Source organism: Monodon monoceros, unplaced genomic scaffold (genome assembly GCF_005190385.1).
Source record: "Monodon monoceros isolate NGI ecotype Baffin Bay Population unplaced genomic scaffold, NGI_Narwhal_1 Super_Scaffold_21, whole genome shotgun sequence".
In the NCBI taxonomy this organism is placed as follows: domain Eukaryota; kingdom Metazoa; phylum Chordata; class Mammalia; order Artiodactyla; family Monodontidae; genus Monodon; species Monodon monoceros.
In genome coordinates, this window is record NW_021703778.1 from 138,475,076 (window position 1) to 138,498,522 (window position 23,447).

The 23,447-nt window shown below is 35.3% G+C and overlaps 1 protein-coding gene across 4 annotated transcripts in view; it reads left to right on the top strand.

Annotated features, from left to right (window-relative positions):
- FUT8 (fucosyltransferase 8) overlaps positions 1 to 23,447 on the top strand; it is a 317,460-nt gene that overhangs the window by 151,736 nt on the left and 142,277 nt on the right. For all 4 annotated transcript variants that reach the window (XM_029238548.1, XM_029238546.1, XM_029238549.1 and 1 more), the window contains one exon: positions 16,010 to 16,438. In XM_029238548.1, the coding sequence (XP_029094381.1) occupies positions 16,236 to 16,438 (203 nt within the window). In that variant the 5' untranslated portion in view covers positions 16,010 to 16,235. The remainder of the gene's footprint in view (positions 1 to 16,009; positions 16,439 to 23,447) is intronic.

Consider the following 23,447-nt stretch of genomic DNA (forward strand, 5'->3'; position numbering starts at 1 on the left):
GCCCACCTGGTTCATGTATTAATGAATTGAATGCTAGCCAATAATATCGGTATGTTATTCTTTATACATGCAGTAGTAAAGATTAGCCTTTAAAGGGCATCATGCCTCTTATATGAGGATTGAAATGTGTTGGTTTTTTTTGGGTTTTTTTTGCGGTACGCGGGCCTCTCACTGTTGTGGCCTCTCCTGTTGCGGAGCACAGGCTCCGGACACGCAGGCTCAGCGGCCATGGCTCACGGGCCCAGCCGCTCCGCGGCATGTGGGATCTTCCAGGACTGGGACACGAACCTGTGTCCCCTGCATCGGCAGGCAGACTCTTAACCACTGCGCCACCAGGGAAGCCCTGAAATGTGTTTTTAAAAAATGTATATCCCGCTAAAATTTTCAGTAGCATAATATGTTTATTACACTTTTGAATCTCTGTTGTTCTGTAGAAACTCTTTTAAATCTCTTTGAATCTGAATTTTTAAATCTCTATTGTTATTTAGAAAGAGTTCTCTAGAAAGATTGTGCCTCTTTAGTCATTATTTGTTGTATGAGACTTGTAATTTTTGCTATACATCTGTCGGCCCTTATTAACTATTAAATGTAGTATTGGAGGACTCTGCAGGTTATCAAGAGTTGGCTTGAGTGTCTTTGTTTTGAAATTGTATTTGGATATATTCCTTTCTGAGCATCTACTTTTGACATTTTCTGCATGTAAATATAAATGAATGAAAATGACTTTGAATCTTAGTTCTAATTCTTCGAAAACTTTATTTTTATTTTGCCTAGGATTTTGACTATAGATATTAAATAAATATATGCACACTGTGTAATATTCATGCATTCACTTTTTTCTACAAATATGAATACAAGGCTTGTTCTATTTTAGGCACTGTGCTCTAAATCCCTGCTCTATTGGTACATATCTTTTATTATAGGAAATAAATAAGCCAATAAGTATTGTGATAGAGAATAATGGGGGGTGGTGAGTGCTTTTTTTTTTTTTTTTTTTAAAGACAAGATATTGTAGCATTCTTGTAGGGTTTTATAGTCATTCATTCTTGCTTTCAGGGTACCGATTTTGTTTTGGTGCCTACCCTTAGGGATAAATCCTAATTAGTCTAAGCCATAATAGTAATCCCATTTCACTTACCAGTGATTGATTTTGCAAAGGATGAGGTGACTCACTCTTGTTAATAGGATATGCAGATTTGAGGGAGACTTCTTTCAGTAGTTTCCTTTAAAATGAGACTGACTAGAAGAAATTACCAATTGTTCTTTTACACATAATTACTTGTGGCTGGAGTTGAGGCAGCTAACTTGTTACCGTGAAGAGAGCTAGGACGAGGACAGAGGCTGTCATGCCAAGCAGGCAGAATAGAAAGATGGAAAGAGTTTTTTGACTATTTCATGGAGCAATTGAATTAACTAACTTTTTGTCAATTGAGAAATTTATTTCCTTATTTTTAAAGCCATTTTGAGTTGGATTTTCTCTTATGTGTGTCCTAGCATGTCATAATTGATACATATTGTCATAGACTGTCCCTGAAAAGAGGTGACACTTTAAGTAGAGGTTTGAATTATAAGAATAAGCCAAAGGGATTTCAGCTCAGGTAGAAGGAACAGCAAGAATGAAGGCCCCATGATAGGTTAAGAACTTGACGTATTCTAAAAACTGGCAGAAGGCTGGTATACCTAGTTTCTGATGGCAAGGGAAAGATAATAGTAACAATGTTTATAAATTGTGTTACAGTTTCTAAACCACTTTTACCTATATTATTTAATGTGATCTTCACAATTAAGTGAAGTGACCATTTTGTAGTTTGGTAAACTGCCCGTATATTTATAGCCAGTGATTGATTTGAAATGGTTGCTCTTTCTACTATATGATGTTGCCAATCGAGTGTATACTATGTATATACTTCATAACCGGATGAAATGGTAAGATATACATTTTATTTGAATTTGTTAGTGTTCCCACTTTTCAGCGGTATTGATTTATTTAAGGTGGAAGGTACAGATGCAAAGGCCAGATTTCTGGATCCATTTGAATAGTATAAATTAATTGCATCAGTAAACACAACCTGGTGTGTTATCTTGAGTTAAGGTGAGTGAGATGCTCCTGATAGAAACCTCATAAATGTGGTTATGTGTTTGTACTTCATAACTAGGAAGATTAATTTCTAAGATATTGGCTGGTCTCAGTGAATTAATATTTTGTGCTCATGTAGTCAGGATACCTGGCATTTTAAGTTCATATGTGTATATACTGTGACCTTACTGATAAGCATACAGTGAGAGTATGATAGATGACTCTGTAAGTAATGAATGAAAATTGAATTTTATAATCTTGGTAGGGGCTTTATAAAAATTTCCTTTTCTTTCCTCTCCTGCCCTTCCCTCTTTTTCCCTTCCATGCTTTTCCCTTCCCTCACTTTCTCTGTTTCCTTCCTCCCCTGCCTTACTCCCTTCATTCCACATTATCAGTTTAGTTATTTCACCAATTGCTTTTATACAAATAAGTTGATTTCAACTAGCATGAAAGGACCATCTTAATTTATGGTACTGTTTTTACTTGCTTTTTCCTACTTCTTTCTTAAATTAATAAACACAATTTTATTACTGCCCTTTTCCCATATATGGAGGCTGGACAGTAAGAAAGATTTTAAATAAGTTCTTCAACAGTACTTAATTTGAAAATGAACTGAGATCAGTTGAGAAGATATTTAAATATATAGTCTTGGACCTATATTAATTTAGAATTGACTTGAATTATATATGCATAGGGCTCTTTAAATATTTGTACTTTGTAATTGATAAATAGCTTTTCTCTAAAAATTTCATTTATATTTCTCTTTATCAACCTGATGCCTTTAAAATATAACAGTCATGCTTAACCTTTGCTACATTATAGTAGTCATTCATTAAATTTGCTGAATGAATTATTTTATTTTTCTGTTGAAATTTTCAGTTTATTCTGTTACATTGAATTACTTTAAGAAGCACTCTGTAACAATGATTTGCTTTTTATTCTTTCCAGTTGTTAAAAAATTCTTCTAAAGATGATAACTCTAAACTATAGTAGATATTTATTACAATCTAAGGAATCATCATTATTTGAATGTTTATGATGCTTTCTTTCACTTTGAGAAAAAGATAGGCTATGAAGAAGATTCAGAACAGTTTCAGTATAGTTTGTTAATTATATTACTAGTTATTTTAGTTGATTCTCACTTTGAAATGTGTAAAAGATAAAATTTTCACATTAACATTTGGATTGAAGTTGATCATATGTGTAGAATAATTACTTCTGATTTTTTCATTAAAAGTAGGAATGTACAATGATGATTTTGCTGAAGAAAATCTGTCTCATTGAAACTCAAAATGCAAGCACATAATTTAGCCATTTAATGAATTGGCATCCTTCAATTATTGACATTTTCAATTATATTCACAAAATGGAGATAGTTTAAATTTTCTGTTATGATTTTTCAACTTTATTGAAGCATAACTTACATCAATAAAATGTACATATATTAAGTGTACACTTAGATGATTTTTCTTAAATCTATACCTTCTTATAACTGTCATTCCCCTTTTTAATCAGTTGTCTGCTTGTTCCCTGGCAATCAGTGGTCTGATTTTAGTCACTATATGTTAGTTTCTCTGTTCTAGAGCTTCATATAAATGTGTATTCTTTTTTTGTCCCTGACATCTTTTGCCAGGCATGTTTTAGAGATTCATCCATGTTGTGTAAATCAGTAGTTTGTTCCTGTTTCGTACTGTATAATATTCCATTTATATGAATGTGTTACGTTTATTTATCCATTTAGCTGTTGGTTAGACACTTGGATTTTTTCAAATTTTTGATTCATTAATAAAGTGGCTGTTGTGTCTTCTATAAATATTTGGTGGAATTCACACATAAAGCCAGGTGGGCCTAGAGTTTTCTTTGTGGGAAGGTTTATTAATACACATTCGTCATCTTTAATAGATATAAGGCTCTGTGGCTATTCAGGTTATTTATTCCTTCTTGATTGAGCATTGGCAGTTTATTTTAAGAAATTTATCCATTTCAAGTCTGGTTTCATATTTATTGACCCAATGTTGTTCATAATGTTTCCTTATTATCCTTTTGTAGCATCTGCAGTGATGCTTCCTCTTTCATTCCTTATATTGGCAGCTTATGTCTTCTTTTTTTCCCGCTGATTAGTTCATCTAGAATATTATCAATTTTATTGATCTTTTCAAGGAATTTGTTTTTAGTTTCATTGATTTTTTTTCCCTCTATTGTTCATCTGTTTTATATTTCATTGATAGAATTTACGATGTGAAGCTTTTACCTATTTCACCAAACTTTCAAATACTTTCACACTTCTTGAAGTACAACGTAGGGACTTTAAAACCATTTTCTTGGGACTTCGCTTGTGGTGCAGTGGTTAAGAATCTGCCTGCCAATGCAGGGGACATGGGTTCGATCCCTGGTCCGGGGAGATCCCACATGCCGCAGAGTAACTGGGCCTGTGCTCCACAACTACTGAGTTTGTGCTCTAGAGCCTGCGAGCCACAACTACTGAGCCTGTGTGCCACAACTACTGAAGCCCATGCACCTAGAGCCCGTACTCCACAACAAGAGAAGCCACCGCAATGAGAAGCCCGCACGCCACAGCTAGAGAAAGCACGTGTGCAGCAATGAAGACCCAATGCAGCCAAAAATAAATCAATTTTTAAAATTTTTTTAAAAATTAAAAAATTAAAACCATATCCTTTTTTCTGCCTGTCATACATCTTATGACATTGTTACAAACCCTATAGTATTTGTTATTTTAGTTTTAAAGAATCAAATGTATTTTGTTTTTCAAATCAAATTTATTTTAAAAGAAATTAAAAATGAGAAAAAGTTTCACTTATACCTGCTCATAAATTTGTTCATTGTTTACATTCAAGTTTCCATCCACAATGATTTTCTTTAAGCCTGAAAAGCATCCCTTTAAATATGTCTTGTAGAATGTAACTGTTGGCAACAAGTTTTTTTCAGCATTTGTTTTCTGAAAATGTATTTATTTTGCCTTTATCTTTTAAAAGCTTTTTATTTTGGAATAATTTTAGAATTACAGAAACTTTGCAAAGAAAGTACAGAGAGTTTTCATATACTTTTTGCCCAGGTTCTCCTAATGTTAACATCTTACATAGCCTGATACATTTGTCAAAAGTAATAAATTAGGGCTTCCCTGGTGGCGCAGTGGTTGAGAGTCCACCTGCCAATGCAGGGGACACGGGTTCATGCCCCGGTCCGGGAGGATCCCACATGCTGCGGAGTGGCTGGGCCCGTGAGCCATGGCCGCTGAGCCTGTGCTTCCGGAGCCTGTGCTCCGCAATGGGAGAGGTCACAACAGTGAGAGGCCCACGTACCGCAAAAAAAAAAAAAAAGTAATTAACAGGGTGCAATATTATTTACTAAACTACACACTGTATTTGGGTTTCACCAGTTTCTCCACAGTGTCCCTTTTCTCTTCCAAGATCTAATCCTAGATACCATGTCTCCTTAGTCTTCTCTAATCTGGGACAGTTTCTTCGTTGTTTCATGTTTTTTATGACCTTGATAGTTTTGAAGAGTATATTTGGCTCAGGTATTTTGTTGGATGACCCTCAGTTTGGGATTTTTTGGGATTTTTTTCTCATTTTTAGACTGGAATTATGGGTTTGTGGGTTGAATACCACAGAGATAATGTGCCCTTCTTCAGTACCATTTAGAGTTGTTTCATCAGTGTAAAAATTTTCCCTGGAGCCCCTTGGATAATCAGCCCTTCCTTACAGCTTCAGTCCTTGGCAACTGCTGATCTGTTTTTTCACCCTGTAGTTTTCCTTTTGCCATAATGTTAGATAAATGAATTACACAATATGTATCTTTTGGTTCTAGCTTTCTTCACCTAGCAAAATGCATTTAAGATTCACCCTTTTTTTTTTTTAACATCTTCATTGGAGTATAATTGCTTTACAATGTTGTGTTAGTTTCTGCTGTATAACAAAGTGAATCAGCTATAGGTATACATATATCCCCATATCCCTTCCCTCTTGCATCTCCCTCTCACTCTCCCTATCCCACCCCTCTGGGTGGTCACAAAGTACCAAGCTGATCTCCCTGTGCTATGCGACTGCTTCCCACTAGCTATCTGTTTTACATTTGGTAGTATATATATGTCAGTGCCACTCTCTGACTTTGTCTCAGCTTACCCTTCCCCCTCCCCGTGTCCTCATGTCCATTCTCTATGTCTGCATCTTTATTCCTGTCCCTCCCCTAGGTTCTTCAGAAAAAACAATTTTTTTTTTTTAGATTCCACATATAAGTGTTAGCATATGTTGTTCTTCCCTTTCTTTCACTCTGTGTGACAGTCTCTAGGTCCATCCACCTCACTACAAATACCTCAATTTCATTTCTTTTTATGGCTGAGTAATATTCCGTTGTATATATGTGCCACATCTTCTTTATCCATTCATCTGTCGACGGACACCTAGGTTGCTTCCATGTCCTGGCTATTGTAAATAGTGCTGCAGTGAACATCGTGGTGCATGACTCTTTTTGAATTATGGTTTTCTCAGGGTATATTCCAAGTAGTGGGATTGCGAGGTTGTATGGTAGTTCTATTTTTACTTTTATTTTATTTATTTATTTATTTAACATCTTTATTGGAGTATAATTGCTTTACAATGGTGTGTTAGCTTCTGCTTTATAACAGAGTGAATCAGCTACACATAAACATGTATCCCCATATCTCCGCCCTCTTACGTCTCCCTCCCATCCTCCCTATCCCACCCCTCTAGGTGGACACAAAGCACCAAGCTGATCTCCCTGTGCTATGTGGCTGCTTCTCACTAGCTATCTGTTTTGCATTTGGTAGTGTATGTATGTCCATGCCACTCTCTCACTTCATCCCAGCTTGCCCTTCCCCCTCCCCGTGTCCTCAAGTCCATTCTCTGCGTCTGCATCTTTATTCCTGTCCTGCCCCTAGGTTCTTCAGAACCACTTTTTTTTTTTTAGATTCCATATATATATGTTAGCATATGGTATTTTTTTTTCTCTTTCTGACTCACTTCACTCTGTATGACAGTCTCTAGATCCATCCACCTCACTACAAATAACTCAACTTCGTTTCGTTTTGTGGCTGAGTAATATTCCATTGTATATGTGTGCCACATCTTCTTTATCCATTCATCTGTCAATGGACACTTAGGTTGCTTCCATGTCTTGGCTATTGTAAATAGAGCTGCAGTGTACATTGTGGTACATGATTCTTTTTTTTTTTTTTTTTTTTTTTGGTACGCGGGCCTCTCACTGTTGTGACCTCTCTTATTGTGGAGCACAGGCTCCAGACGCGCAGGCTCAGCGGCCATGGCTCACGGGCACAGCCGCTCCGTGGCATGTGGGATCTTCCTGGACCAGGGCACGAACCCGTTTCCCCTGCATCGGCAGGCGGACTCTCAACCACTGTGCCACCAGGGAAGCCCCATGACTCTTTTTGAATTATGGTTTTCTCAGGGTATATGCCCAGTAGTGGGATTGCTCGGTCATATGGTAGTTCTATTTGTAGTTTTTAAGGAACCTCCATACTGTTCTCCATAGTGGCTCTGTCAGTTTGCATTCCCACCAACAGTGCAAGAGGGTTCCCTTTTCTCTACACCCTCTCCAGCATTTATTGTTTGTGGAGTTTTTGATGATGGCCATTCTAACCGGTGTGAGGTGATACCTGATTGTAGTTTTGATTTGCACTTCTCCAGTGATTAGTGATGCTGAGCATCCTTACATGTGTTTGTTGGCAATCTGTATATCTTCTTTGGAGAAATGTCTATTTAGGTCTTCTGCCCATTTTTGGATTGAGTTGTTTGTGTTTTTGATATTGAGCTGCATGAGCTGCTTGTATATTTTGGAGATTAATCCTTTGTCAGTTGCTTCATTTGCAAATATTTTCTCCCATTCTGAGGGTTGTCTTTTTGTCTTGTTTATGGTTTCCTTTGCTGTGCAATAGCTTTTAAGTTTCATTAGGTCCCATTTGTTAATTTTTGATTTTATTTCCATTACTCTAGGAGGTAGGTCAAAAAGGATCTTGCTGTCATTTGTGTCATAGAGTGTTCTGCTTATGTTTTCCTCTAAGAGTTTTATAGTGTCTGGCCTTACATTTAGGTCTTTAATCCATTTTGAGTTTATTTTTGTTTATGGTGTTAGGGAGTGTTCTAATTTCATTCTTTTACATGTAGCTGTCCCAGCACCACTTATTGAAGAGGCTATCATTTCTCCATTTTATATTCTTGCCTCTTTTCTCAAAGATAAGGTGACCATATGTGCATGGATTTATCTCTGGTCTCTTCATAAGATTCACCTATTTTGTTGAGTGAGCCACTAGCTTGTTCCTTTTTTTTGCTGAGTAGTAGTCCTTTGTTTTTGATACATGATCATTTGTTTTGATAAATGAATGTTCTCATTCACCTGTTGAAGACCATGTTGATTTTTCCTCCAATTTTTGTCTGTATATAAAGCTGCTATAAACATGTGTGTACCAGTTTTTGTGGGAACATGAGCTTTCATTTTTCTTGAGGTGATACCTAGGTAGGAGCGGGAATCCTGGGCAAGTGTATTTTTAACTTTGAAACCTAAAACTGAAACTTCTTAAGGCAAATGTAGGAGAAAATATATGTGACCTTGGATTGACATTGAATTTTTAGATATAATGCTCAAACCACAATCTATTAAAAAAAACCCAAATCTATTTTAAAATATTATAATTTTTTTATATTCTGTCAAAAAATTAATTTTTTTTGCTGTATGCAAGACACTGTTAAGAGAATGCAAAGGCAAGTGACAGAGTGGGAAAAAATATTTGAAAAGTCACACATCTGATCATAGACATGTGTCAAGAATATATAAAGAACTCTTAAATCTCAAAAGTAAACAGTGTAATATAGAAATGTACAAAACATCCGAATAGACATTTCACCAGAGAAGCTATATGGTTGGCAGATAAGCACATGAATAGATGATCACATGCTTAATGTCATTTGTTATTAGAGAAATTGAATGCAAATGGAAACCAGATTGAACCACTACACAACTATCTGAATTGCTTTAAAAAAAATTGAAAATACCAAATGCTGGAGAAACTGTAGAGCAACAGGAACACTCATTTGTTCCTGGTAACAATTCAGGATGATGCAGCTGCTTTGGAATACCGTTTGGCCTTTTCTTGTTATAAGTGTATGTTTTCCATATGACCCAGCAATCCCCAATCCTAGGTATTTACCCAAGTTAAATGAAAACTTACAGAAACCTGCTCTTGTTTTTGAAGGTATTTTCAATAGATAACAAAGTGTAGTTTTGACTTTTTTTTTTTTTAATTTCAGCACTTTTAAAGATGTTGTTCTATTGCCCACTTGCTTGTATTTTTTTCCAATAAGAAGCCCCCTGAAATTCTTTTTAACACTTATGTATTCCCCCCCCACCCCGCCGTGACTAATCTTCTCCTCCAAATTATGGTTTTATTTGTATTTAAAAATACATTGGAAATTCTTTATATGCCCGTGACTAAGCTAGCTTTCAACGTACATTACTTCAGGTTTGAGACAGGTTTTGTTCTGAGAAGTCCTTTTTCAAACTGAATGCAAAAATGGGGAATGCCGGTACATTTGCAAAGCTGATTAATGTAAATTGTTTTCTTGCTAATGTTGATGGGTGACTTTTATTAGAGTTTTAGCTCCTGAACAGTTTCACGATGATAGTTACTGTAATGTGCTGTGACTGTGCTGAAAGCTGTCGAACACCGTAATATCTGAAGTGCTGTAAACAGTGGTTGCTTTAAAAATTTACTTTTTTATTAAACCTCCTTCAGATTTTTTCTTCCTGGATAATTTTCTTTTTGGGTAATTTTTCTAAGTTGACATATATTAGTTTCAGGTGTACAACACAATGATTTGAAATATATATAGTTAAATTATCACTATAATAAATCTGGTTAACATATGTCACCATATATAGTTGTAATTTTTTTCTTGTGATCAGGATATTTTCTATTTGTCTTCAAATTCACTTAACTTTTCCTCTGCAGTATCTAATTTGCTCTTAATCATTTCCAGAGAATTTTTTAATTTTTAGATTTTTAAAAAATTATAGATGTTTGTTAGTTTTTATTTCTTTTAATCAATGTATTCATTTTTAAAAATTTAAATGCTAACACATATTTATAGTAATTGTTGAAGTGTCCTTATCTGCTATTATCATCATCTCTGTCTTCTGGGTCTGTTTTAAATTGACTGATTTTCTTCTTAGTTATGGGCCACATTTTCCTACTTGTTGGCATCATAGTTAAAAAATACATATTTCTGGAAAAGTAATTCATAATTTCTTCAACCATGTTTCTATTGATGGGCAATTATGTTTTTTCCAGTTTGGAACTATTGTGAACAGCATTGTAATGAATACCCTTGTGATATGTTTTGTTCACGTGTTAAAATGCATAAATTCCTGCTAGTGGAGTTTCTCATCAAAGGGCATGTTTATGCAAATATTTGACATATAATGCTGTATTTCCCTTTGCATAGGGTATACATATTTATATTACTTAAATAAGTACTGAATTAGTATTAAGTTTAGAGGACAGTCTTCCAATGAACATGGTTCACAGCAGAACAGGCCAGGCTTAGTCATTTGATTCTGTAACACGTTGTCACAGATTCCATCTTTTGGCCTTAGCATTAAAGTGAAGCCACTTGAATGTGATTCTTGGAAATATCATTTTCGCATAGTCAGATGCTAAAAGAAGTAGCTATTGGTCATTTTCTTATATGTTAGGTATAAGAAAAGTCAGTTTGATAGTGTTGTAAATGGTACTGCATTTTGTTGTCGTCATTGTTGCTTCTAATGGAATGATTACACTATTTCTAAGAAAGTAATTAGGTGATATGGTTTATATTCAGTTTCTACTGAATTACTCAGAATGTTAGTTGTTGCAAGAAGAGGCTTCTCTGGGGCTTGTTTTAGTGACTTCCCTTTGTGATTAGAATCCACTAGAATATTACCTCTTGAGGGCAGAAATTTTGTGTGTCTTGTTTTTGCAGAGACTTAAAACTCCTGAGGTGGTGGACTACGGCTGCCTTATTCTTGGTTTGGGGCTTGGAGTGGAGTGTTTGCTCTGTATTCTAGTCCACCCTTAGCCTTTAGCAGGTTTTTGGATGCCTCCGTCACCGGATGATCTCTTTCCATGTTCTTTGTAAGTTTTGATTAGTTGCTGGACAGTGTGAACTTTATATTGTTGAGTATCTATATTTTATTGTCATTCTTTAAAGAATGTTGAGTTTATTTTGATAGGCATTAATTTACTTTTGGATCACCTTTAGCTTGTTTTTGTAGCTTGTTTTTAAGTTTTGTTATGGATCTTGTTAGCATAGCCTTTATTCTGTGACTGGAGTCATTAGACTGGTCTCATGAGCAGATCTGGGCTACAGCTCTTGAGCTAAGAATGGATTTTACATTTTTAAAGGGTTGTAAAGAAACAAGAAAAAAGCAAAGAATATATGAGTTTTCTAGTTGTTTATATGTGAGGACAAATCCAATACCAGTTATTCTTTCATGGTTAGAAGTGGAAGTCTGTTTAGTAAACATTAATAGAAATGCTTTCAGACTTTTGGTATAATATAAAACTAATAATTATACTTTTACCAGATCTCTTATTTGCTATAAATTGAGTTTAGTTTTTATAGTATTTGTAAGAGATATTAGCAGGATATTAAGGAACTGTAATTAAGATTCATTTCTGTCCTGCATCCTGGATGCCTACTCTGTGCCCCAGACTTTGTACAGCTTGCAGGGGACAGACAGAATAATACATGAATTGAAGACCAGGTACTCAGCCTAGTAGGAAACTAGACATGTGTATTATCTATTGCTGCATAACAAATTACCCTAAGACTAAGTGGCTTAAAAAACATTTATTATCTGTTGGTCTGGAATTGGGCCATGGCTTAGCTGGATCTTCTGGCTCAGGGTCTTTCAAAAACCTGAAATTAAAATGTGAACCAAGCTACAGTGGTGTGGTCCAGGCTTGACTGATGGAGGATCCATTTCCAAGTTCACTCACATGGTTGTTGGCAGGAATCAGTTCCTTTCCACATGGGCCTCTTCATAGGGCAGCTCACAGTGTGGTAGCTTATATCTCTTGTAACCTTATCTCAGAAGTGAAATCCTATCATTTTCCCTGTATTCTATTGTGTATAAGAAGTAAGTCACTAGGTCCAGCCCACGCTTGGAGGAGGAGCTTACATAACAGCACGAATATGGGACACAGGGATCATTGACAGCCATTTTAGAAACTGCTTATAATAACATATGGTATATAAATTATATAAAATATTATAATTGTGTCTTAAAATAATGTTACAGTATTAATATGTATGACATAATAACAGTTTGCCACTGGTGTGCTAAGTGCTTCCCACAGATTATTTTCTTTAAGCCTCTCCCAGTATTTGGTGGGAGAGGTAGTTTGTAATATATCCATTTTACAGATAAGGAAATTGAAGCTCAGTGAGGTTACCTAACTATGATATAGCAGAACCAAGACTCTAGTTCAGACTTTGCCGATTCTAGCACCCATATTTTTAATCTGCGTATTTTGTCAGCATTAAAATAGAATTACCTTTTTTGGGCACCTCTTATGTGCCAAGCCTTGTAAATGCTTTATTCATGTAAGCCTCATAATAACTCCATTAAAGCTCCTGATCTTGATACTGATGATGTGCTTTAGATTCCAGATTCAAGAAATTACTTTGAAAAATTACATATATTTTTTACATATTTTTTTTGTTTCAGAGACATTAAACAATATAACCCAAAGAGTCTCTGTAAATACCAAAAGAAATGAATCATTTAAAGTACCTATTACTTTAAAAAAGTGGTATTGCTAATTAAAGAAGTTTGCAGAAGGAAACCTGACACATTTCAATGCATTTACTGTTCTGCAGATGAAGGGTAGTATGTGAATCTCAAACAGGAATGAATTTGTAAATACTTGAAAAGAAAACAACCCACTCAGAAGAAATCTTAGCAAATACTGCTATATAAATTTTAGTCAGAAATTAGCTCATGTAGTTAATGTTGAAATATTTTTACTAATAAATTTGAAGTACTTTCACTAATAAATTCATTCACAAATAAATTGAGTGGCTTTCATATCAAAGGCTGTATGTATTTCCTTCAGTTATCCTATTGTTTTTGCAGAGTGAATCTTCTAAATGAGGAAAATACGACATAGAGAATTATTTTCTCATGGCTGAAGGGTAACCATAAGATTGCGACTTATTGGCCTTTTAGACCAGTTTATTTTAATAATTTGAGGCTGTCTTGTAAAATATATGTTGATAATAATAAATCCTAAAGTTTGGAATGATTTTATTTTCCTTATAATAGCACTGTCTCACATTCTACATTTGTATTTGCTTTCTTAAGTGGGGCATAAAATGCAGTTGAAGCTGATAAGTTCTCAGATTCGGTGTCATATGTCATATGCCATTATGACATCCTTCGCTCAACTCATTCACTTATTTATTAAAAAATATTTATTACTAAGTTGTAAATACTGCTCTAAGTACTTTGGATATGTCAGTGAACAAAATGGACAAAAATCATGAAGTTTACATTTTAGCAGGCATGGTTCAAAAATAAACAGTAAACATGATAGGTAAGTAAGCAGGCATTCATTATGGATAAGGAAGAAATTCTATACCTGCTCTTTTAAACCATGCTAAGGAAAATTACATAGAAAACTACTTGGTTTTCAGCTTGGCTTATTTTCGTTGATCCCTTTAAAAATATTGTTTTAAGAACAACAAAATTTGGGGAAATATCTCTCTAAAAACAGAGTTAAAATGATGCTATTAATTAAGAAAATGACCATGTTTTGCTCCTACAATAATTTCTTGCTTTATAACTCATGCATTATCAATATTGCTGCAAAAAAATAGTAATTTAATATCTTGGATACTTTTGATGGTGGTTTATAAAATCCCAAAGCACTTGGTATAACAAAATTTATGTTTCTCTAAACTTGTTTCTGTTCAAATTATATTATACTTTTGCTGGCTTTGAATATTAATGATAATTTTTTTGTTATAATTCTAAGTAAAATGTTATAGAACAACTTCTTCTTATTTGTTATTGAAATGATTCTTGTTTAGAAAACTCTCTGTACTTTTGTTTATCACACTTGTCTTTTTTTTTCACACTTGTCTAAGTTAACTTTTTCTATGAAGGGAAAGAGTAAACATTTCTAATACCTTACTGGTGTAGCTTAGAATTGACTAGGATACATTATAGGTTCAGCATATGGTATGACAGCATTTTACAGGGTTGCATGTGTTGTCACAAACAGTATTATTAACTCAAATGTTAATACTTCTTTTGTTGGCTTACTGAATTAAATCCATCCCTTAGACCATCAGAGTGGATTTTTTAATTTGTTTTTTAACCAAGAATCCCTGAATGTCTGCATTTTTTCTATATAATATAAAAAGTAGACCTCACATGACTGGATCTTGTGAGATGTTGAATACCTGAGATGTTGAATAGACTTTAATTATTCTTATGTTTAGTGAATAGTGGGGTTACCTGAAATTAGAGGAATAGGGTTTTGAGAAAGGATTTTGAGAAAGAGACAGAATGAACAGTGGAGTCAATAAAAAGAATGTTCTCATTAGACTTAAGAATAGATATTAAAACAAAAGACAAAACACCAAGTTTTCTTTGGATTATTACTTTATTTGGCTTTCTAACATTCTCAGTGAGTACAATTTTTTTCATCCTTTGTTTAGTCGGTGTAAACCAGAAACAATGAGGAAAATAGTGTAGGAATAAATGGGAAGGAAGTAGAATGTTTCTGGGACACTCCTTTGAAGAGATTTTCTTTTCTTTGAATACTTGGCCATTTAAAAGCATTTGAGATTTGAGGTTCAAAAGGAGGATAATAGTAGTCCTGTGCTCTAATTTTTGAAACCTCTCCTCCAACTTTTCTATCTAGTCTTTCATAACTGTTTTATTAGTGGTTAAGTACCCATCACATTCAGTTTTGTATATAGAAACTATTTCTTTTCTTCTCTTTTATAAGGAACTCTGTGTCTGGAGATAAGACTTTTCTTATCAAATGGTATTAAAGTTATATCTTTGCCTACAAATTATCTCCTTGGCAAGAAAATTGTTTTGTTTTCAAAGGAAGTTCTAAGCCTAATGATGGAGAAGTGACAAATGAAACCAATAACCAAGCCTGAGAAAGCATATCCATTTTGTAGTTTAAGATGCTCCATAACTAAGATTTAACTGGTATTAGACTTCTATTGCAATTGTTGGTATTTTTAAATAAATTTGAGAAAGGAATAATCTACCATAATCCATATGAACCTTTACTTGTGATGTTTGGAGTGGTTGCCAGCTGCTTGATGGCTGTGATAACCTTTGCTTGGCTAATATACATGCCACTTTTAGAACTTTTCCTAAAAGTGACAATATGCCTGTCACCTGCAGAGTTAAGTGGTGTAATGCTGGCAGCTGAGCAGTGAGATGGAGTGGGGTGGAGTTGAGATTTTGTAAGAATGAATTCACTCATGCAGAGAACATGTTTCAGTTTGAGATAATGGAAACATTAGCCCAGAATATGTAGTTGAGTACATTTTGTTTGGTTTTGAGTGGTTTTTCAAAGATAACAATCTTTTAATCTCCGTATATGTGCTGTTGCACAGTGTTGTTAGAAGGAAAAGTGATGATGGCATTTGGAGGACTTTCAGGCTTAGAGCTAATTAATGTATCTGGTACAGCCTTGATTTAATATGCAGACCTAAGAGCTTTTGCTTTTTACTTACTTTAGGCAATTACATTATTTGCCAGCCAGTTGGCTAGTCAACACCAATATGGTTCCTTTAACTCCATGAATCTCAGCATGTGCCATTTTACATATCCTAACTAATTTAAATACATTTTTTATTCTTTCCACAGCGTGTAGAGTCCATGAAGCACAGGACAATAAAGCTTCCTACTCATACCACCAGGAGGATCTCTTGGAAAGAGTCACCACAGGACTACCAGAGAGACTAATTTGTCTGAAGCATCATGTGTTGAAAGAACAGAAGGCTACTACCTTTGCACTCGCTAGAAATAGAGTGACGATGTTTTCAATTCCTTGAGTTCCAGGAACCCAGGAGAGTGAACTGAAACTCTGAAAATGCGGCCATGGACTGGTTCCTGGCGTTGGATTATGCTCATTCTTTTTGCCTGGGGGACCTTGCTATTTTATATAGGTGGTCACTTGGTACGAGATAATGACCACCCTGATCACTCTAGCCGAGAACTGTCCAAGATTTTGGCAAAGCTTGAACGCTTAAAACAGCAAAATGAAGACTTGAGACGAATGGCTGAATCTCTCCGGTAGGTTCTAAAAAACTGAGGGAAGAATGGTGAAATATTGTACTTTGTTTTTAGGTGCAAGGCTTCAGTCAGCTATTAAAAAATACTTAATGATTTCTGTAAACTTCTATTTTTGCAAAAATTTAAATATCTTAGTAAGGTACTTTTTGTGCTAGTGATATCTCTATGTATTTAACATAGAGAGTTACTCTATAATGGCAAATCTTATTTTGCCTATGAATTTTAATATAGAAAAACTATGCCGTTTAATTTACTTATATTTTGTTTAAAATTATCTTCAGCATTTTGATAATTTTGATAAATATAAACTTTGTATGATTTAAAGTAGTACATATTAAAATTTTCATCATGGACTATAACAAACACATAATAATTGAGAGGCTGAGTTAGTCTAACTATAACTTATTAAATGAAAACGTTCATTCTTAACTAAAACAACTGTGTCTGGAATCTAGAGAATTATTATAATTGCTACTTCCAGTCTATTAAAAAATGTGACATGGGGAATTCCCCGGCAGTCCAGTGGTTAGGACCCTGCGCTTTCACTGCCGGGGGCCTGGGTTCAATCACTGGTCAGGGAACTAAGATCCCACAAGCCGTGGTGCAGCAAAAAAAAAAAAAAAAAGTAACATGTATGCATTAGAAGTAATCAACTATTGGGAAAAACAAAGACTTTTATTTTCAGGAAGCAAGTGAACATAGTGTTAGATAGTCTCTATATTTGTTTTCAAAGTTATTGAATTTAGAAATTATCTAGTATCTTCTAATTCCTCATACTTAAATATGAAGGTGACTGTATACTTAGTGCTTGCTGTCTCTCAAAACAGAGGTCGGAGATTTGAGAAGATGAAGAGGTGAGAGTCGTCTAGAGGTGGTAATTGACTCTAAAGGAAGTTAGTGTAGAAAAAAAGAGCACAAATTCATTTCTTTTTGAGAAAAATATACACTGAGGAGTCGAAAGTGGAAACGTTCTGTTGTGCATAGAACTTTCAGAGTAGATGGAGAAGGAGAAGGGGAGAGAGCTATTTTGTGGAGGCCGAGGAGCCTTCTGTGACGAAAGAATGTAGTTGGCAGTGTCATACACCCTTGGAGCCTCCCTTCCCTCACTGCCTTTCAACTCTTTATTTAGAACTCAGTTCTTTCCTTTTGTTTAGTTCCATAACATTTTCTCACCATGATATCATTTTGATCTCTTTATGTTCTGTGGAAGGCTGTGCTAGGTATTAAGAGTTTTACTGTTTCAATGAATGAAACATCAGCCCCGTCTTGTAGGCGTAGTAGTACCATTCAGGAAAATACAAAGTACGTAGGAATTAGAAAGTGGACAGCTTGAATTTGTGTATCATTTTATTTTATTTTTGGGGAGAGCCAGGGAGGAAGGATCATGGAGAGAGTGGTCTTTCAGTAGAGTCTTAATCATTTGTTATGGGAACCAAAGATTGATAATTTGGAGGTTAGTAATCATAGCTATCATTTATTGAGAGTTTGTTATGTGCCAGGTACTGTGCCAAGGACTTTGCATGGATTATCTCATTGAATTCCACAGCTTCTTTATGGGATGCTGGTTCTGTTTTCATAACCATTTTACAGATGAGGAATCAATGGGATATTAAGTGATTTAATTTTTCCCTAGGTCACACTTCTCACAAATGATGGAGCTTACTTTGAATCCTGGCAGTATGCGTGGAAAGCCAGGGGTCTGATGAACGGTTTTGCCTCTCTGAATAGAAACCAGAGAGAAGTAAATGATTCAGAAATCTCAACTAAACATCTCACGTAGGAGATCAGCAAGAGTAGTTGATTTTGGAGTATGCTTTGTAGTAAGATCTCGTTCTATGTTATGAGAATTTTACTCCTTGAAAACATATTGCCTCTTAACAATTTAGGCTAATAAAAAATTGCTCACTTTTTTCCTAATTTCAACTCAAATATTGATAGTTCACTTGGCTTGTCTGACTTCCAAGTATTTGCTTCTATTGCATGAAGGAAAGCTTGCCTTTAATATGAGTTGTTCCTTCTGCAAAATAACCTTTGGATCTCTGAAGTCACTTTCTTTATAGTCTTTCATGTTGGCAAAAAATTAAATTCTCAACTACTGCAAATGTAGAGACAACTTCTAAGAGCTGAGACATTTAATATGTCATTCTATAACATCATAAATACAATCTGAAAGTACAGATGGAGAAAATGAGCCCATACACACACACACACACACACACACGCACACACACACGTATAATTTCAGGAAAATATGTAAATAATTAGGGAAGAAAACCTCTTCAGGCCTTTCCATCAACTTTATTGGTAGGGCCATTTGTGTTTTATTCAAAGAGATTATTATTTTAGAGCCCCTGGCATAAAAGGAAGAGCAGTGGAGGCACTAGTGGCATTGGTGTTCTTTTTTCCCCTTATTGTAATATTTCATACTTTTCTGTGTCTTTTTCTTATAAGAAAGTATGTTCAGAAGGTAGACTATAAAGGATTAATTCAGATGTCTGTAAACTAGGTCATTTCTTTGAGATATGGTGTGTGGATTAGAATTGGAAAGTAACCCAGAAGCCTGAAACTACAATTTTTAAGATTCAGGACAATAATTTTAAAAAGCATTTACCCAACCCTCTAGCCAGTGTTTGCTAATTTTGTTGATACTACTACAAATTTAGGAAAATAATTTGAAAATCATTACTCTGAGGGATACAAACGTTTTAATACGATGTATGGGAGGTTGCTGCATGTATCTCTGTGTGTACATGTGTATCTGTATGTATATTTAATTCTGCCTTATTGATGAATAATTTCTGTATGGTAAAATACACTTGTTTTAGCATACGTGTCTATGAATTTTGGCAAATCCTTATAGTCACGTAACCAGTACCACCATCAAATTATAGAAGAATTCTTTCTCCCCCCAGAATTCTGTTGTGCCCTTTTGTAGTTAAATTCTCTTCCAACTTTCTGTCCCTGGCATCCACTGATTTGTTTTCTGTCCTATGTTTGTTTCCTGTTCCAGAATGTTATATAAATAGAATCATGCAGTAGGTAGCCTTTTGAGTCTGGCTTTTTTCATTTAGCATAATATACTTGTGATTCATCAGTGCTACTTTGTGTATTGGTAGTTCATTTTATTAAAAAAAATTTTTTTAATGATGAGCAGTATTCCACAGTATGCATGTATCAGTCTTGTTTGTTTTTAAATGCATTCACCAGTTGAAAGATGTTATTAGTGTTTCCATTTTTTTGGCAATTACGGACAAAGCTGTTACAGACATTTGCCCTGTACGTTTTTGTGTGTAAGTGAGTTTTTATTTCTCTTGGGTGAATACCTAGGAGTGGAATGGCTGGGTCATATGTAAAGTGCATTTTAACTTTATGTAAGAAGCTGTGCAAAATGTTTTCCAGAGTACCTGTACCATTTTGCATTCCCACTCACAGTGCTTGAGAGTTATAGCTCTCATCTTTGCTAGCACATGCTGTTGTCAGCTATTTTTACTTTATGTTTTAATAGATATGTAGTATTATCTCATAGTTTCAGTTTGCATTTACGTGATGATTAACGATGATGAGCATTTTTTTCATGTGCTTATTTGCTATTCATATACTTCTTCGGTGAAGTATCTATTCAAATTTGTTGCTTATTTTAAAAATTAAGTTATTTGTTTTCTTACTGAATTTTTTTAAGAAATTGGGGTTTTATATATAACATAAAATGTTTTATATATATGCGTATATATAAAATAAAAACATAGTGGCTTAAACCAATAAACATTTATTTGTTCCTGATTATTCAATTTCAGTTGGCCTTAGCTGGGCTGTTTTCCTAATTATGTATGGGGTCACTCATGTGGCTGCAGCCATCTGGTGGCTCCATCGTGGTTGGTCAGTCCATATGACCTAACACATGTTCAGTGGTTAGCTGGGGCCATCAGCTGGTTCCCTTCTATCTGGCTACTCTAGCAGGATAGCCCAGGTTTCTTACGCTGTAGTGTTCCAAGAGGGAAAGAGCAGAAACTGCAAGTCCTCTTGAGGCCAAGCATGAGAAGTTGCACAGTGTCACTTCTGCCACATTCTGTTAGTCTTTGCAAATCAAAGGGATACTCCATATTCAGGGAATGGAGGTAGGAGCTGCAAAGAATTTGTAGCCATATTTAACCCACTCTTCTCATCTCTAGAAGTAATGTTGAATAGATTAGGTCAAATCATGGAGGTCTTGAGCAGCCAGAGTTTAGTGTAGGCTTGGTTGATAGATAATAGGGAACCGTAACTGGGTTTTCAGCAGAGGATTGATGTAGTGAAAATGGTTGAGGAAGATTTAGATTTTCAGATGGATTTGGGCCATGTGCTTGACTGGAGTGAAATTAACTGGGAAATACAGTATTAATCTAGACACGAGGTGATGCTGACCTAAATTAATGATTTAATCTGTTGGCTTTGGTACCAAGGTACATCTGCTTATTTTCCCATGTTCCCTTCATGCTCTTATTTGACTTTCCCCAAACATCCCTTTCTTATTTGTTGATTGCCCGCACATTGAGTATACATGTAGCAGTCTTTCTTTTAAAAACTTAGAAATCATCACTTTCTTTTGGGGGGTGGGCGGTACGCGGGCCTCTCACTGCTGTGGCCTCTCCCGTTGTGGAGCGCAGGCTCCAGACGCGCAGGCTCAGTGGCCATGGCTCACGGGCCTAGCCGCTCCGCGGCATGTGGGATCTTCCCAGACTGGGGCACGAACCCGTGTCCCCTGCATCGGCAGGCGGACTCTCAACCACTGCACCACCAGGGAAGCCCGTACCATTTATTCTTTATTCTTTTCTTCTAGTATTACTGAGCTGACTATGGTTCCAGACACTTACTAATAATGGAAGATAAATAGTAACAGGAAATATGGCCATAGTGACTCATCAATTTCAGTGTCACTTGATTTACAGATGACACATAATCTGCTATTACTGTGTAGCAAAAAAAAAAAAAAACTTCACTGGGCTATTTCTCACATTTCTTTTAGGTGAACTTTTTCACTGGGAAGATTTTTTGTTTGTTTTTAAAATATTTTTGAGATGTCATATTGACATTTATAATTCATTTAGGTAAAATCATGAAACAGTGGTTGTTTAGCTTGATCAGTATTCTAGACAAAGCTGTCTGAAAGCAAATAAATATAAAAAGACTCTAACTCAATAAATTAGAGTTAGCTTATGAATTACAATGTCTAGAAGGAGGTATAGTATAAAATAGCACACTGTGCTTTTCTTGTTGCTGGTTCAAATAAAATAAGTTTGATTTTAATACAATCCTTTTGTTCTTTTAAAATGTATGCAAAAACTGTTGCTTGGCAGAGATATTTTACATCAGAAATGCATAAGAGAGTGTGATGTTTGGAGTAATAAATATGGAATACTGTATCTGCAAATAGAGACAAAAGGGACACTCAAAAGTATAGTTTAATGTTAATTCTCATTTATATTCAGTAGCACTTCAAAAGTATTATCTCTTACCGTATGATATGTACAAAAGCTAAAACGATTTAGCCATTTTTCTGTAAGTCAATGGCAGAAGTTAAAAATAGAATCTTCCGAGGAATTACGAAGTTGGATCTAATTTTCAGTACACTGCCTATGGTGTCATTTTTTTATACCTATTCAAGTTCCTCTTCTGTTAAATATTATCTGAGGACAATATGTTTTACTAGCCTACAGATAATGACAAACTATCCTAGTTATTATTACAGTTACCCTTGGTAATTGTTAAATATGATCAGAGGTTTCCACATATCAGTATTAGAAATGGCCACTTGAATCACTACATCTTTAAGTTATATAGATGCACCTGTGTAAGCTATGGGGATTCTGTTTCATATTTATTGAGCTTAACTGCAGTAATAGCTTATAATCTGTATAAATAAATACAAGTAGCACATTTGACACAGCAGTTTACTATGATCAGTACTGCAGTGTTTCACGTGGGTCATAGAATCTGTGGGAAGAAACCACATACTGTAAGTTCTAAATTTATTTGGTCAACCATACATAAATTTCTTGGAAGTGGTGTGACCATATGGAGTAGAAATAGATGTAATACATCTAAATGTAGCTTCCTATGGTCCTTTAGAGTCCCTGATGGAGTCATAAACTGCTGGTGCAGTTGTCCACACAAGGTAATATCTTGAACAGATCTGAGTTCATTTCTTACTATGCCATAATAATCCTTTTATATTTGGGCACAGCGTCACCTTTTTGGAAGAGTGTACACAAACAATATGTGCATTTCCATTTAAGGGGATGTGTACAAACTGTGGGATCTGTTAGTTCTTGAGCCAAATCTAACATCAGTAAAACCTTATTCTGATCCTTGAGAAGAAAGCAAAAGTCTTTTTTGTGTATCTCAATAATAAATATGCCTCTGGCTTCCTAGCATTATGAAGAGTACATTTCTCCACAATATTGATGGTACTGTGTACTATGCATATGCATGGGTGCACATACACACATACACGCATGTGCGCGAGCGCACAGGAGATTGTTGCAGACCAACCAAGTCATTATTATTTGATTTTTTTGATAGTTATTGGTAGCTTCCAAAAGCTAGAGGTCAGTAAGGAAGATAGGCCTCTCCACCACAGTTTTGCTAACATTTAATATGTGTTACAGTGAAGGCAAGATTCAGATTGAGTTCTGCCACACACAAATGTTAGTAAGCAGGTGCAAAAACAGTCACACAGTCTGTTGTGTAACTTTGTCAAAGTCCGTGCTTTCAGTCTTTTCAGTTGTTCTTGAAGTATCTTTTGTGAAAGGTTCTCTTGAGGCAGTTGTGACATTATTTAATAACAGGTTTTGGTCTACCTTCTGTTCAGGTGTCAGAGAATGTCTGAATGAGCCGCTGGACACCATATGGGTTTGAAACCTAGGCCTAAGGTGTCATTTGAAAGATTGTGGTCTACTGGATTTACTACATTCGTACATGTTGTTTACAAAATTGTTCACAGAGTGCTTCTACAACATTTCTTGGTTCCCGT